Source organism: Peromyscus maniculatus, chromosome 23 (genome assembly GCF_049852395.1).
Source record: "Peromyscus maniculatus bairdii isolate BWxNUB_F1_BW_parent chromosome 23, HU_Pman_BW_mat_3.1, whole genome shotgun sequence".
Taxonomy (NCBI): Eukaryota; Metazoa; Chordata; class Mammalia; order Rodentia; family Cricetidae; genus Peromyscus; species Peromyscus maniculatus.
In genome coordinates this window covers 8,684,175-8,699,556 of record NC_134874.1, presented here as the reverse complement: position 1 = coordinate 8,699,556, position 15,382 = coordinate 8,684,175, and the positions used below count along the sequence as shown (strand labels likewise).

The following is a 15,382-nucleotide window of genomic DNA, read 5'->3' as shown; positions in this document are numbered from 1 at the left end:
CTCAGCAAGTGCCTTGCACTGGGTGGTTTTGTGTGTCAACTTGACACAAGCTAGAGTCATCAGAGGAAGGAGCCTCAGCTGAGGAAATGCCTCCTTGAGTTCCAGCTGTAAGGCATTTTCTCATTTAGTGATCAATGGGGGAGGGCCCAGCCCACGGTGGGTGCTGCCAATCCTGGGCTGCTGGTCCTGGGTTCTATAAGAAAGCAGGCTGAGCAGGCCATGAGGAGCAAGCCAGTAAGCAGCACCCCTCCATGGCTTCTGCATCAGCTCTGGCCTCCAGGATCCTGCCCTGTTTGAGTTCCTGTCCTGACTTCCTTCAGTGATGAACAGCAATGCTGAAGTATAAGCCAAATAAACCCTTTTCTTCCCAACTTATGCATGCACTGAAATGTTGAATGACTGATTTTTTCTGCAGTGCTGGGGAAGGAACCTGTAGTGGTATTTGCTTCCAAGGTCATGGGCGGAGCAAATATCACTACAAGGAACCCATGGCCTCGTGCATGCTAGGTGAGCTGTCTACCACTGAGCCACACCTTGAGACACTAAAAACACTTGCATACAGAGATGTTCTTGGTGGTGGTGGTGGTGGTGGTGGCATTCCCATTTCCACACATGCCCTGAGAGGAGCAGTATTAGCTACAGATCTGTGACTATGAGTGAATCCTGTGAGGCTGTGGAGAGCAGGGCAGTGCTCTGCATGCTCCATGGTAAATGGAGAAAGGTGAAGTCGTGTGGTGGACATCTGATATTTCTGCACTCTCCCTGCCCTAGCCTTCCTCTTCTGCTTTGAGAAAGGACTCCATCCTTGCTGGAGTCAGAGTGTTCCACTGAGGACAGACATATTACCCACTCAAGTTCTCTCCCTCCTGGGAACTGGATGCCATACAGAAATGATCCAGTAACAGGACTGCAGAGATACAGCCCAATGACAGTGCCCAGAGGGGCAGAGAGAGCTCTTGCCTTTTGCATCACGGAAGGTGCTTTCCCAGCACATCTCCTCATCATTCCTGGCTCTTTCCCTCAGCTCCATTACCTACCCCTTACCCTTCCAGGTAATTCTGGGGTTGGAAAGGTAGCTCAGTGCTTAAGAGAGCTTGCTGCTCTTGCTAAGGACCTGGGTTGGGTTCCCAACACCCACATAGTGGATCACAATTGCCTATAATTCCAGTTCTAGAGGGACCTACCACCCTCTTCTGGCCTCTTTCACATGCAGGCAAAACATCCATACACATAAAATAAAAATAAATTCTTGAAAAATGTCATTACCATGCCTAAGCCAGCCAGAGTTTGTGTCTATTGCTTGCAGATAATGCCACAGAGCTAATATCATACATAAGATAGGGGGAGGTGGGGGTGGGGGACTCTAGAATAATATATACTAAATGAATAGGAGTAGAAACTGGATGATATGAGATTATGGAGAAAGTCTGATATTGACCAAAAGGCACCAAATTTTCATTATTTCATTCATTATGCAAGATGAATAATTTCTGGATATCTAAAGGACAACATGATGACAATAGCTTGCCATATGTATATTTGGGAGGATGGAACAGAAATTTCCTCACTCAAGCAGGAATATACAATTTCACATAATGTATGCATATACACATATATACCTGCACATAATACATGCATATACACTTGCACATAATGTATGCATATACACATATATACCTGCACATGATGCATGCATATACACGTGATACATGATGCCTGCACACATAATGAATGCACATAATACACAAAGACATATACATACACACATCATGCATGCACACATTGTGTACAATGCACACACATACATGCAGAAACTGTGGGGCTGGTGGATGTGACAATGAATTCAAATATGATAGTTTCACAATGAACACTATGTCAAAGCACTGAGTATATACCTTAAGTGGAGACAACTTCTATCCCATAATTAAAAATAACATTTTATATTACACTTTATGTTTTTCTATTCTTCAGTGTTCCTGCTGTTTTTTTTTTTAATAGAAAAGCACTGATCATTTTCATGAAAGCAGGTAAGATTAAAAGAGGAAAATCTGAATCCTTAAGAAAAATACTCCCACAGGGCTATCCTTTGTTTAGCTGTGTGTGTGTGTGTGTGTGTGTCCACGTGTACTACCTATGTGCCAGAAGTGGGCACTGGATTCCATGGAACTGGAGTTACAGGTGGTTGTAAACAGCTATATGAGTGCTGGGACCTGATCCCAGCTCCATTGCAAGAATGATGAACAATGCTCTTATCCTCTGAGCCATCTCTTCAGGAATATAGCTTTTTTTAAAAAATCATGTTGGAGAGTAGTAACTTTCTATAATTTTTATTGGTGATAACTGACCCCTTGACCTCAAAGTTTCCCTAAATATCTGCTATTGGAGTAACAGTAACTGTCAGATGAAAAAAAAAATCTTATTTCTAACTAGCTATAGGGCTTTTTATTTTTATTTTATTTTATTTTTTAAAAATTTTTTTGGAGACAGGGTTTCTCTGTGTAGCTTTGCACCTTTCCTGGATCTCATTCTGTAGCCTAGGCTGGCCTTGAACTCACAGAGATCCGCCTGGCTCTGCCTCCCGAGTGCTGGGATTAAAGGCGAGCACTACCACCGCCTGGCGTATTTTTATTAAAACAAACAAACAAACAAACAAACAAACAAAAACCCAACTGTGTGTGTATGTGTGTGTTTGTGTGTGTGTATACATGGTATGAGTATATGTCTCTGATGTGTGTGTATGTATGTATGTATGTATGTATATATGTATGTATGTATGGTGCGTTGAATGTGGGAGCATGCCACGCCACACATGTTTGTGGAGGTCAGGGGTTCTCCTGTCTCCGTCTCCCATCCTGCTCTATGAGTCATTAGAAGCATCGGGATTACAGATGAGCGTGCACCACGAGCCCTGCTTCCCACAGGTGCTGGGGATCTGCACTACTTCCTCATGCTCGCATACACACGTGCCTTCCTCACTGAGCCTTTCTCGCCTGTTTCATTTTTGGTTCTGACAGGTCTGGAATATTCAGGCCTAGATAATTTCTCACCAAAACTTCTCTGGAGGCTTCTGTTTCTGGCTAGACCCTGATGTTTCCAAGTCTCAAATTGAAAAGTAATTTTGATTCCACCCCCCTCTCATTGGCCACCAAGACCTGTAGGTTATTGTTTCTTTTCTTTTATTTATTTAGGTTTTTGACACAGGGTTTCTCTGTGTAGCCCTGGCTGTCCTGGAACTCACTCTGTAGGCCAGGCTGGCCTTGAACTCAGAGATCCACCTGCCTCTGCCTCCCGAGTGCTGGGATTAAAGGTGAGCACCACCATCACCCAGTGTTTTTTTTTTTTTTTTTTTAATTTTTGAAGTCAGGGTTTCTTGTGGCTCTGACTGGCCTCAGACAGCTCCTGAGTGCTGGGATTGCAGGCGTGAACCGCCATACCCAGTTTGTGTGGTGCTGGAGGTGGAATTCAGGGTTCTGTCACCCTAAGCAAACAAACTCTGCCAGCTGAGCAGCCCAAGTCCCGTTCATGCTGTCTGAAGGCACAACTCAGACCGAGCTGCCCTTTAGAGCCTCCCACCACCGTGGTGTGGCCCACACCCGAGTCCCCACCCCTGACTCTTTGGTTTCTGGTCTCTCCTCTCTAAAGAGCTTTTCTCAAATATTTCCTGTTGTTATCGCCTCTGTAACGAGCCTGTCCAGTTTTTCTCTCCTTTGTTTACTCATATCCCTGACACATCAATACAACAGCTCACTGTGTGCCTCTGTCTATGACTGTGGTCCAGCAGAGCGCCCCACACTACCACAGTGTCTAGATGCCTCTTCTCACCCTAGAACCGTTTTCATCCCCGTGGGGTAAGTTTGAACTTCACGAGGGCCCCTCATCCTAATCAACCCATGTATCACCCCAGATGATGTTCGTCTCTCTCTCTCTCTCTGGTCTCTAGTTGATCACATCACTGCCCTGATTGGAAATGTCCACCAGTTTCTCCTTCGCAGACATCGAAACACAAACACAGAGCCTGGCCGGTCTAGCATGGTTGGTGGTCAGCAAATTCCTGTTGGCTTTGCTCTTTCTTCTAGTTTGAACCCTGCCGAGAGCAGGCCTATGATCCCAGCGCTCGGGAGGCTGAGGCAGGAGGCTGGACAGTTCAGGTCAGCTGGCCCACAGAAGGAGACCTTGTCTCAGAAAACAAAACTTTTTTTTTTTTTTTTCTGAAACATTTGCCCCAATTGCTCTTCTGTTAATGGTGCCTGAAGCGGTTGCTCCCCTCCTGCATGTGAACACCGGTCTTTCATGAGCCATCAGTATTTTTACCAATGGCTCATGGCATGTCTTCTCAGATTATCAATGCTTTCCTGACAGACATGCCGTCTATATCCTCAGTCTCAGTGAGGGCCATCATGCCCCTTTAATCTCCGAAACTGGAAGACTGGCAGTTATTACTCTAATAATTATTGCTATTATTGTTATTGTTATGATTGTGTGTGTGTGTGTGTGTGTGTGTGTGTGTGTGTGTGTGTGTGTGTGCGCGCGCGCGCGTTTATATGTGTGTGCATGTGTGGGGAGGCCAGAAGTTGACGTTGCGTGTCTTCCTCAATCTCTATCCACTTTATATTTTCAGACAGGGTTTCTCATTGAACCTACAGCTCCCTGATTAGCCTGGACTGGAGGGACCGCAAGCCCCAAGTGTCCTCCTGTCTCCGCCTCCCCAGTGCCGGGATGACAGATGCACACTGTAGCACCTGGAGTTTGGTACTGGGAACCCAGGTCCTCACGCTTGTGTGGCAAGCTCTTGACACACCGATCCACCTCCCTAGCTCCATCATCATTACTTTTGAGATGTGGGCTTCCTATGTAGCTCAGGCTAGCCTCAAAATTGTCAGCCTGCCTCAGTCTCTAGGCAGAAACCATTCTGGACTCCTCTGTTTGAAATCCCCATGGGAAACTGGTAAGACTTAGCAGCATCTGACTTGAGGCATGCCGCTCTGATATAACCTCCCCTTTCTGTGCCACCGCCTGCTCTGGGAACTCATAGACGAAGAGCACCTGTTTCCTCCCTGCTCTTGGCTTCTCACCAGGGTAGCCTGGGTCTCACACTGATGCTCTGGGTCTCACAAGCAAAGTTAGTGCTCGCCGGTCACTCCCCTGCCTAAACACCTCTCATGGCTCACACTGCCTTCAGGGTACAGTTGGAAGACTTCATTTTAAATGAGGCCTGCAGCCTGCTCCAGCCAGCTCCCCTTGTTCCCAGGCTGCATTCCACTTGCCCAGATCTCTGGCTGCCCTTGATTTCTCCTCCAAGCCCCATCTCAGCCCGTCACTGCCACTCAGGCGGGAGATTGACGTTCAGTCAGTTATGTCTGTTTCCCTCCCCAGACTTTGGCAGCCAGGTGCTGCTTGGTAGCCCCTGGTGTCTGTCACAGAGCCTGGCACAAAGGAGGCGCTCTGTGGGCACTGGATGACAGTGAACGCGATGATGCGCAGAGCATCGCTCCGTCATTTAAGTGTTTCTTGTAGAATCACAAAATCTAGGGCTCTGACAAGCAGGCTGGAAGCAGAAGCTCCCCCCCTTCCCCATACCCCTGCTTCGTGTGATAGGATGCACGTGCACCTTCGTTATAACACTGCTTTTCACCCATTTAAGGCTGGTCCTTATGCTGAAAATTATCGGCTTTCTTTTATCGGAGGTGACGTCATCCCCTGACACGTTTTGCGTAGGACCCCTGCCTTGTGCGAACGGCTAAGGACATGGGAACGGAATGGAGGAGACAGACCCCCCACTGCCCCTCAGACGGCTTCGGAGTGACAAATACCTCCCGAATGTTCTGCTGTTCCACCTCATGGCGCTTGATCATTATTTTCCGCTTGAAGAAGCGACAGTTTCTGTCATAGTACAGTCTCTGCTGAGTGAGCAGGTGGGCTTCCTCCTCGGCCTGCGTGTGCTGCAGGTTCTCTTTATGCTTCGATATCCGCTCCTGCTTCTCCTTCTTGGGTGTGCTATGGTCCTCGTTCATTTCCTTAAAACGACAACACAAACAGGGGCTGGAGAGATGGCTCAGCGGTGAAGAGCACTGGCTGCTCTCCCAGAGGTCCTGAGTTCAAGTCCCAGCAACCACATGGTGGCTCACAACCATTTATAATGAGATCTGGTGCCCTCTTCTGGCCTGCAGGGATACTTGCAGGCAGAACACTGTATACATAATAAATAAATAAATAAACCTTAAAAAAAAAAAACACCAAAAACCACAAACATATTCAGGCCTATCAAACGGGATGGCACTGAGGACAGGTCAGATCATGGAGATGGTGAGTGTGGATCTCAACCCAGAAAGGCTTTGTGGTACACCCCCCCCCCCACTTGTCTTCTCCCCAATTACTTGAGTGTTAAGTGAGGGGGTACTTGAGTTTGCCTCCATCTGTCTTCTCACGCTCAGAGATCGTGTATTCAGTCATCAGCCATTGACTCTAAGCCCTGACCACAGGGTTAGTAGGTGGCAGGTGACCAAGGGATCCTGGCACCTCGACACTCGAGGGCTGGACAACCCAGAGTCCAAACCGGATTTCAGAGCCGTGGAAAGGAATGAGATGACTGTCAAAAACCTGCCTTCGAGGGAAGGACCGGCGTCCTCCAAGAGGATTTGGTGGAAAGCATTTGACCTCACTAACAGCTATGTGGACATCGGAAGGGATGGACGGGAGGTAAGTAGGGGACGGAGGCTGATGGAGGGAACAGCATGGGAAAAACTCTTGCATGGGGTGGAACTAATTCGGTCAAGAAGTGACGGGAGGCAATGGCCTGTGGGGTCTCACGGGCCACGAGGCCGGTCGGCCCAGGGACGTGTAGACCAAGTTCAGATTGGTGTTTTACTCAGTTCTAGGGACTGAGCCCAGGGACTCAGACATGCTGGGCAAGCACTCTACCCGTGAGCTACATCCCAAGCCCACCCAGGACCTTGGGTCTGGGAAAACGGCTGTTCTGTATGTGGGAGTTGCCGTCATGAGGAAGTGGATGCTGGCTGCCGTGTGGAGAGGCAGGACCAGGACCAGCTGTGCAGGCAGCTGGGAGTCTCCCGGGAAGGTCAGGCTGGGGGACACAGAGTGGCTTAGAATGAGGAGGAGGTAGAAGAGGCTTAAAGAGAAGTCGATGGGTTTCCGAGTTAGGAAGGGACTCTGCAGATGTGGTTAAGTTCCAGGACAAAAAGAATTGTGCTTCATCTGGGATCAGAGAATGAGGAAACCATGCATAGGAAATCTCCACTCTGGCTTCCCAGGATACATGGGCAACGTGAAGAGGGCTGCCTACCGCAAGATCTGGGATGCTAGCCTGGAGAGGGCAAGAGGACACTTCTGGAGAACATACAGAGTACCGACCTTCGTTCATACCAACGAGCTTGACCTAGGTTTGGTTAACCCTCCTCACACATCCGAAACCACTTGCTTTTCTTAATGATTGTCAAAACCCACCATTACTTAGGTTAGTTTTGCCCTCCGCCACCGATAAGTCCTTGTAAATCAGAGAGCCTGCGACAGACAGGCTGAATGATGTCTCTTTATGCCACGACGTCACCCCGAGGTTCGAGGTTCGGTGTGAGCCCCACGTTTGCATGTCTGAGCTCAAATGTGACCATAAACAGTCACTCCAAAATCAAGACTGGATTATTAATGTCCTTCCCATACCGCTCTGGTTGGTCCACACGTGAAATTCTAGAGGTATCTGAACACATGCAATGAGCATGCTCTACTCATAAGTGGCCGAGGCCACCTCAGGTTGACTTTGGACCTGCTTCTCTCCAGGAAAAGGCCCAAACCTTTTACATTATCTAAGTCTGGTGACCCAAAGCTAACCCGAGGACTGGGTTGGGAGTGGGACAGGACTCCGGGATAGATGTTTGGTGGGGAATCTTTTAAAGGTATCTCAGTCGCCCCCCAACATCCTGGTGTTGCAAATGCCCGAGATGGGCAGTCATACTTGTAGAGGGTGGCCTCGAGAGCAGGAACAAATACGTAGAGTTTATAAAGGAGAAAGTATTTGGAGTTGAGGGAAATAGCAAAATTTCCTATTGAAAAAAAAAAAAAATCAAAGTGACCTCCAAGATCCAGCAAGATCTTGCCACCACAAAAGAAAAATACAAACGAAAAGCTGAAGAAAATGCGGGAACCTTTTCTTCCCTGGGCTATTTCTATTTCCTCTCTGGTTTTCAGGACTCAGAGAGTCAGAGACCCCCAGCATTCAGACAGTGTGGATCAGCAGCAACGTCTTAGCTGGGCAGAGCCTGAGATCCTCTGGATGCCCTACCCACCCCCTCGCAGATCCCACACTAGGTCCTGTGCCCGTTACCCGCCAATCAGATGGTGGGCTCTAGCAGAAGACGTCACTAGGGCAGTGCCCCAGGCTGTGCTTTATTAAACCTCGGGGGACGCTCTTAAGTCCATCTGCGCTCTTCGGCCAAATGTTCTGGAATCGTCTAGTCACGTGGCAAATAGACTCACGTATCATACACAGTCTTGGGCAACACCAGACATGCTCTCTGCTTTTATGGTGTTTAGCAGCGAAGTAAGGACTTTGAATAATTAGTAAAAAAAAAAAAAACAAAAACCTCTAGTTTTGTGAAATGGGAGAAGTGTATCTCAGCCGAGGCGGTTAGGAGAGGCCTCTCTGGGGAAATAATATTTGAGTTAAGATTTCAATAATCGATCCTATCTCTTACAAGGAGGAGGAATGAATTGGGCAGAACTGCAGATGGGGTAAAGAAACGCCACGTGTAAGGGCCTCGGGAGGGAGAGCTTGTTACATCTGAGGAACTGAAGGGTATCCTGGGGATGCAGCAGCCTTGAGGAAGCTGGGGTGGGGAAGGGAGGTGAGGGGAGACTGGTGGTTAACCACGTGGGGTCTTCAGAACTTTGACCTTCTCTGAGAACAATGGGAAGATGGTCGGTTTTCCAAGGCCAAGATGGGTTTAAATGGCTTAAATCTATTTCTTTGGCTGATGTGTGGAGAAAGGTTTGGAGAATGGTCCCACATTAGATCAATGATTCCTGAAATGCAGCCCCTCGCTCATCGACATTGGTGTCCCACGGGATTTGTCGGAAAGGTGAGTTTTCAAACTCTACCCCAGGCCTATGAAGACGGGAGGATGGAGGGGTCTGCTGATATTGGCTTTACTAAGCCTTCCGAGGATTCTAATGAGAAGTCAGGGCTGCAGAATTCTAAAGCCGATCCCAGGGCAAGATGGGCCATTTCAAGCTCTTAGCCAGTTCAAAGTGCAGGTGACCTCGGGTGCAGGCATCCTTACCTCTTTTATTTTTTCCTTACAAATCTTGTACTGCTTCTTCTGACTTTCTAAGAAAGTTGTCAAGTCCTTCTTCTGCTGGGCCAGAATCTGCTGCTGGAACTTCTTCTCATCTGCTGCGGCTACCTTCGCCTGAGAGGACGACAGAGGTGGCCGAGGTCAGCCTGAGCTCCCCAGACTCAGCTGTCCATGAGTGCCAGACAATGTCACCCCTGGACAGAGAACAAAAGACTATCTATCTAAAGATATGCCTTCCAAGCCAGGTAGGTTGTGGTGGTGGTGATGGTGCATGCTTTTAATCCCAGGCAGAGGCAGGTGGATCTCTGTGAACTCAAGGCCAGCCTGGTCTACATAGCAAGTTCTAAGACCACCAGGGCTGTTACACAGAGAAACCCTGTCTCCAAAGAAACACAAAAAAGACAATGCCTTCTGTGGCTCTTCTGCATCTTAAAAATACATTCCCAGTGATAGGGGAGATATGAAGGTAGATCAGATATGAAGGTGCCTCTGTGTATGTGTGTGCACATATGTGTGTGGATGCATGTGGACACCAGAGGCCAATCTCAGGTGGTGTTCTATGAGGGCCACACACATTTTTTCTTTATTCACTTACTTTATTTATTTTTATTTATTTATTTATTTATTTATTTATTTATTTATTTATTTATTTATTTATGCAAATGTGGTGTACAAGCATGGGGGGCTGCTTGTGCTTGAGTGTGCACACTCCTGGAGGCCAGAGGAGGACATAGATGTCCTGCTCTATCCCTCTCCACCTTACTGGTTTTGAGCCATGGTCTTGTGCTGAGTCTGAAACTAGACTAGTGCCCAGCGAGCCCCTGTGATCTTCTGGTCTCCATCTCCACCACACTGGAGTTACAGGTGTGCATACAGCCATGCCCATGTAGGGCGCTGGGACCCGAACGCAGGTCCTCATGCTTGCTTGGTAAGTGCTCTTATTTATTGAACCGTCCCTCGCCCCCACCCCACCCCACCCCACCCCATCCCTCTCCCCACCCCACCCCTCACCCCCACCCATCACCTCGGTTTCGGAGACAAGGTCTCCCATTGGTCTGAGGTTTACCACCGATTAGGTTAAGCTGGCTAGCCAGTGGGTCCCACGTATCTGCCTGTCTCCACCTTCCCTCCACCTTTTTGGTAGGTTTACAGGCATGCGACTATGCCTGGCCCATCTTTCCCTCCTAATATTAAACATTTGACAGTAATAAAGACATCATCTTGATTTGTCTTATCATTTTATCTTTTTTTCTTCTTTTTTAATGTGACAAGGCAGCATGATAGAAGCCAGGGAGGCCTTGAATTGGGAATCCTCCTGCCCGGGCACCCAAATCCCCGAGATTACAGGTGCATTCCAACACATCCAGAGAGAAGGCTTTCCAAATTAGTTTAGAGGGCCCGAGAGTGACTCTCGGGTGAGCATGCAAGAAAGCCTTGGTTCCATCCCCAGCACTACCAAAAAATTAACTCAAATAATTACGCTGGCTGAAGACCTGGATGAGGAAGAGAGATCTCTCCTCAGAAAACCCCAATCACAGCCAGCTTAACTTCCTTGTGGCCAGTGGCTGATACAGTAGCGGTCACAAGCAGGGATGGATGTTCCCCACTAAAAGGGCTATTTGAGGAGAACAGGGGTGCGGCCGGCGCAGACGGATCGGAGCTACGCACGGTCCTCAAAGACAGTGGCATTTTGCTTCCCTTGACTGGCTCTCTGGCCACTGTGGAGGGAGCCCTGCTCTGAACACATCCGAGTGAAATCACCTGATAATTTTACCTTCCATGGCAATTTCAGGGAGGACCCCCAACCCAGCAACAGTGCCCCCCTGCTTCTCCCTCCCTCTCCCCGCTGACTCTGCCACTGGTGGAGACTGGCAAGGGCTGGCAGCAACTAAAGGTCCCCCCCCCAATCCCTGCCTCCTGGCCGCCCCCCCCCCAGCACCTGAAGGCGCCCCGCCCCCCCACGCCCCCCACGCCCGGCACACTGACCTCCTTTTCTATGGTAGCCACCTGCTTCTTGGCCAGCTTCTCCAGCTCGATGGACGAGTTGTTGGCATGCGTCTCCACCTCCTTCTGGAGTTTGAGGCGGTGCTCGTCCATCTCAGCCTTCAGCTTGTTCTCCAGGGCGATCAGCTGCTTCTGGTGCTGGCGCCGCATCCGCTTGTAACCTGACATCTGTTCCCGCAACTCGTTCTCCTGCTCATGCTCATGGATCTGCCGTGTGACCTGAGGCAGGGTGGGGGACAGGGCTCGGGTCACCGGGCGGACCAGGGGGTGGGCTTGAGTAGAGTGCCCGGTGACCTCGGCATCCTCACCGGCCTGGGGTGGCCTGGAGCGGGGCGGGGGGTGGGGGGGGTGGGCTCTACAGGACACTCTGTCATCCTCAAAATGCCTCATCTGCTTAGCGCTTTTACACACTCACGAGGTCGGTGTTACTGCTCTCATTTAATAGAGAAATTGAGACTGGAGGCAGGTCATTCATATATTTTTAACAGTCATTCACACACACACACACACACACACACACACACACACACACACACACACACACACACGGTAGTGGGGCCCTCCAGGTGAGAAGCTGTGCTTTTTCAAAGGATCATCCTAATAGGGAGAGAGACAGACACACACACACACAAAGTTTTTAAACTCTTGTGTCTCCCTTAGCCACATCCCTAAAAGATCGACCCACAAGTTACAATTTTTTTTTCCCTACAAAGGAGACAGTGTCCCTATGAGTGTCGCTGGACCACTTTTCCTGATTTCATTTCAAATTCAATGTCCAGCAAGCCCAAGGCTACCAGGGGAGCCTGCAGCCTGGGTATCTCGTCTCCTCCTCTGACCCTTCTGGGAATTTCTGGCCTCCTTCATTAGCTCCCCGTACCCCCCCCCCCCCCCCCCCCCCGCCCCATGGAGTCGTCCATCACTTCCTTCTCCTTTTCCCTATTTTAGAAAAGCCCTTGGATCTCAGCATCAGGATGCTAACTTTACTTTTCACAGCATCATCTGGCTACTTCCCTTCCCCACTTCCCCCCCAAAACAAGTTTTCCTGGAAAATCCCGCGCTATTAACGCCCTGCACTGTTTGCAGTTTGTGGGTCAAACTGTGTTCCGTGGATGGCACACCTCTCAGAAGGGTGTCCCTGCACTCTCCACTGGGCCCTTGCTATAGAGCAGAGGATCTCAACCTGTGGGTTGTGACCCCTTAGGGGTTGTATATCATATATCCTGCACATCAGATATTTATGTCTAGTTTCAGATTCTTAACAAGTAGCACAATTACAGTTATGAAGTATGAAGTGACAATGAAAGTGATGTGATGGGGGGGGGGTCACCACGACATGAGGAACTGTGTTAAAGGGTCACAGCAATGGGAAGGGTGTTCCAGAACCGCTGCTGTAGAGGGAGGACTGTCCTGGGAGCGGACTTTAATCCTTCCTGATGAGCGAACATGCGGCTTCCTATGCATGCCTCACTTGGAAGGACATTCCTCTCCAGGACTGAGAGCAGAGGATATTTTAAGGCTAGCCGACAAAGAACATCCTGGCATCACCCTAAAGCCCTCTAGTACTCTGAGAGAAATGAGTGATATGTTTCGCCGCTACAATACCAAGTGATCTATTTATTTATTTATTTATTTATTTATTTATTTATTTATTTATTTATTTATTTATTTATTTATTTATATTCTGGGTACTGGAAAGGAAACTAAGGTTTCCAGTGCTAGCCTGCCCTTTATGCAGGCTGGTCTCAACACGCTCCATCCTTCTCTTTTAGACAGGTATGTTTACGCCATGTTTGCCCCCTCCCCCGATGCTGGGAGTGAGACACTAGCATGTTCTCTACCCCTGAGCTAAACCCCCAGACATCTTTTTTTTTTCCTTCTGGAGTCAGGGTGTCCCTGTGTACCCAGGGACCTTGACCTTCATGGAGAGCCTTCCGCCTCCGTTTCCCGAGCACCAGGATTAGCAACCCATCTCACTGCACCTAGTCCCTTTATTACTTTCTTAAATGTATTTATATCTGGGTAGAGGGAAACACAGAAGTATTTTGAGATATGTGTATAAGGTTCAATCCCATATGCTTATATCACACACGAGGATGACTTTAGGAAAAACAAAATAAAAACAGCCCCTTTTGAAATCAGATTCCTCCTCCCCCCCACCTCCACACACAAGTACCGTGGCCATGTCCAGGTAGACATATTTTATCCAGATATTAACTTTTCACTTTAGTATTCCCTCGTGTGTGTGTGTGTGTGTGTGTGTGTGTGTGTGTGTGTGTGTGTGTGTGTGTGGGCACAATCACCCACGAATGTGGGCATGGAGGGCAGGTGGGTGGCTTTCTCTATCATTCTCCACCTTATTTTTTGAGAGAGGGTCTCTCACTCAGCCTGGAGCTCACTATTTTGGCTAGGCTGGTTCGCCGCCGCCGCCGCCGCCGCCGCCGCCGGGGAGGCATGGCAGTCCTTGGGTCTCTACCTCCCCAGTGTGCTGAGGTCCCAGGCGCAGACTACAGTGCCTGGCTTTCACATGGGTGCCAGGATCTGAGCTTCCCAGCAGGCACTCTATCCACTGAGTCATCTCCCCAGCCCTCTGGAATTCCCTCTTTAATGAGATTCCCAGAGGGAGCCAGGGCTTACCCTAACGCTGCCATCGGGATGCATCCAAACCCTGCACATGTCCCGGCCCGCAGCTGACACTCTGGGATGACTAACCTTATGCCAGGAGGCCTCATGACAGACTGGGAAGGAGGCGAGGGACGTTTCCTGTCTTACCAGGGCCTGGGTCCCTGCAAACAGGGTGGTCCCACTGCCTGTCTTATCACACCCGGCTCAAATGTGTGACAGAGGCGACTGGCAGAGCCCAGCATGCCCTCCTTGTACCTGGCTGTCTTCCAGGAGGGCAGCTTTGCTTTTGGCGCCCCCCACGGTTAGGAGAATCACCTTCCTCAGACTCCAAACACAACCTTCCATTTGTCACCACCTAGCTTCCTGACTTTCAGACCGTCTTCCCGGGCACATACGGAGAAGGGTGTTTTGATATAAGGTCTCTCTCTGTAGCTCAGGGTGACCTCTGACTCCCAGGTAGGAGGTTGGCAGGCGTGAGCCACCAAGGTAGACAAACTTAAGCAAAAGTATGAGCAATGGCCAGTTGTGAAATGCAATGTGAGATATAGTGATCATTTGTTAATTAGGTTATGAATTCTCATTTCACTTTTACACCTTGTGTCTGAAGAGCATACTGTTTGGTCAATAGCATTTAAAAAAGCTGGTAATTTGGGGCTGGAGAGATGGCCCAGCCGTTAAGGGCCCTGGTTGTCCTTCCAGAGGACATGAGTTTAATTCCCAGCACCCACATGGCAGCTCACACCTGTCTGTAACTCCAGCTCCAGGGCATCTGACACCCTCACACAGACATACACGTAGGTGAAACACCCATGAACGTGAAATAAAAAATAAATTATATATTAAAAAACTGATAATTTCATATACTTTATATGTACTTTATAATTTATCTTTTAGACTTGTGTCCGTGTGTGTGGTGGATGTAGTTGTTAGTATGGGTGTGTGCACATGCTTGTGAGTGTGCCTGCCTGCTGATGTGTGCGGAGGCCGGAGGGGAGGCTGACACTGGATAGCTCTCCCAAACCTCTCTCTACGGTTATTTTTTGAAACAGGGTCTCTTGGTGAGTCTGAAGCTCAGGAACCCTGCTAGACTGGCTGGCCAAAGTCTGCCATGGATCTGCCTTTTGCTACCCCTTCTGTGTTGAGGTTTCAGGGACATGCCACTGGGTTCTGGGGATCTGAACTCTGGTCCTCATGCTAATAAATCAGACACTTTACTGTGTAGCCTGGTCAGGCCCCAAACTTGTTACTTTGCCTCCTCAGCCTCTCAGGTACTGAGGCTCTAGGCTGCCACACTTGTGGCTACGGACTACCACCCTGATTCATTCATTCTCATTCTCTCTCTCTCTCTCTCTCTCTCTCTCTCTCTCTCTCTCTCTCTCTCTCTCTCTCTCTCTCTCTCTTTGTTTTCTTTTGCAATGGGGTCTCACCGTGCAGCCCTGGCTGGCCTGGAA

General features: G+C 49.0%; 1 protein-coding gene across 2 annotated transcripts in view; it reads right to left on the bottom strand.

The window, feature by feature from the left end:
* Taok3 (TAO kinase 3) overlaps window positions 1–15,382 on the bottom strand; it is a 179,133-nt gene that overhangs the window by 17,063 nt on the left and 146,688 nt on the right. For both annotated transcript variants that reach the window (XM_015997445.3, XM_006970814.4), the window contains exons 16-18: window positions 11,292–11,528; window positions 9,291–9,419; window positions 5,811–6,014 (exon numbers count right to left, since the gene is read on the bottom strand). In XM_015997445.3, coding sequence (XP_015852931.1) covers window positions 5,811–6,014; window positions 9,291–9,419; window positions 11,292–11,528 — 570 coding nt within the window. The remainder of the gene's footprint in view (window positions 1–5,810; window positions 6,015–9,290; window positions 9,420–11,291; window positions 11,529–15,382) is intronic.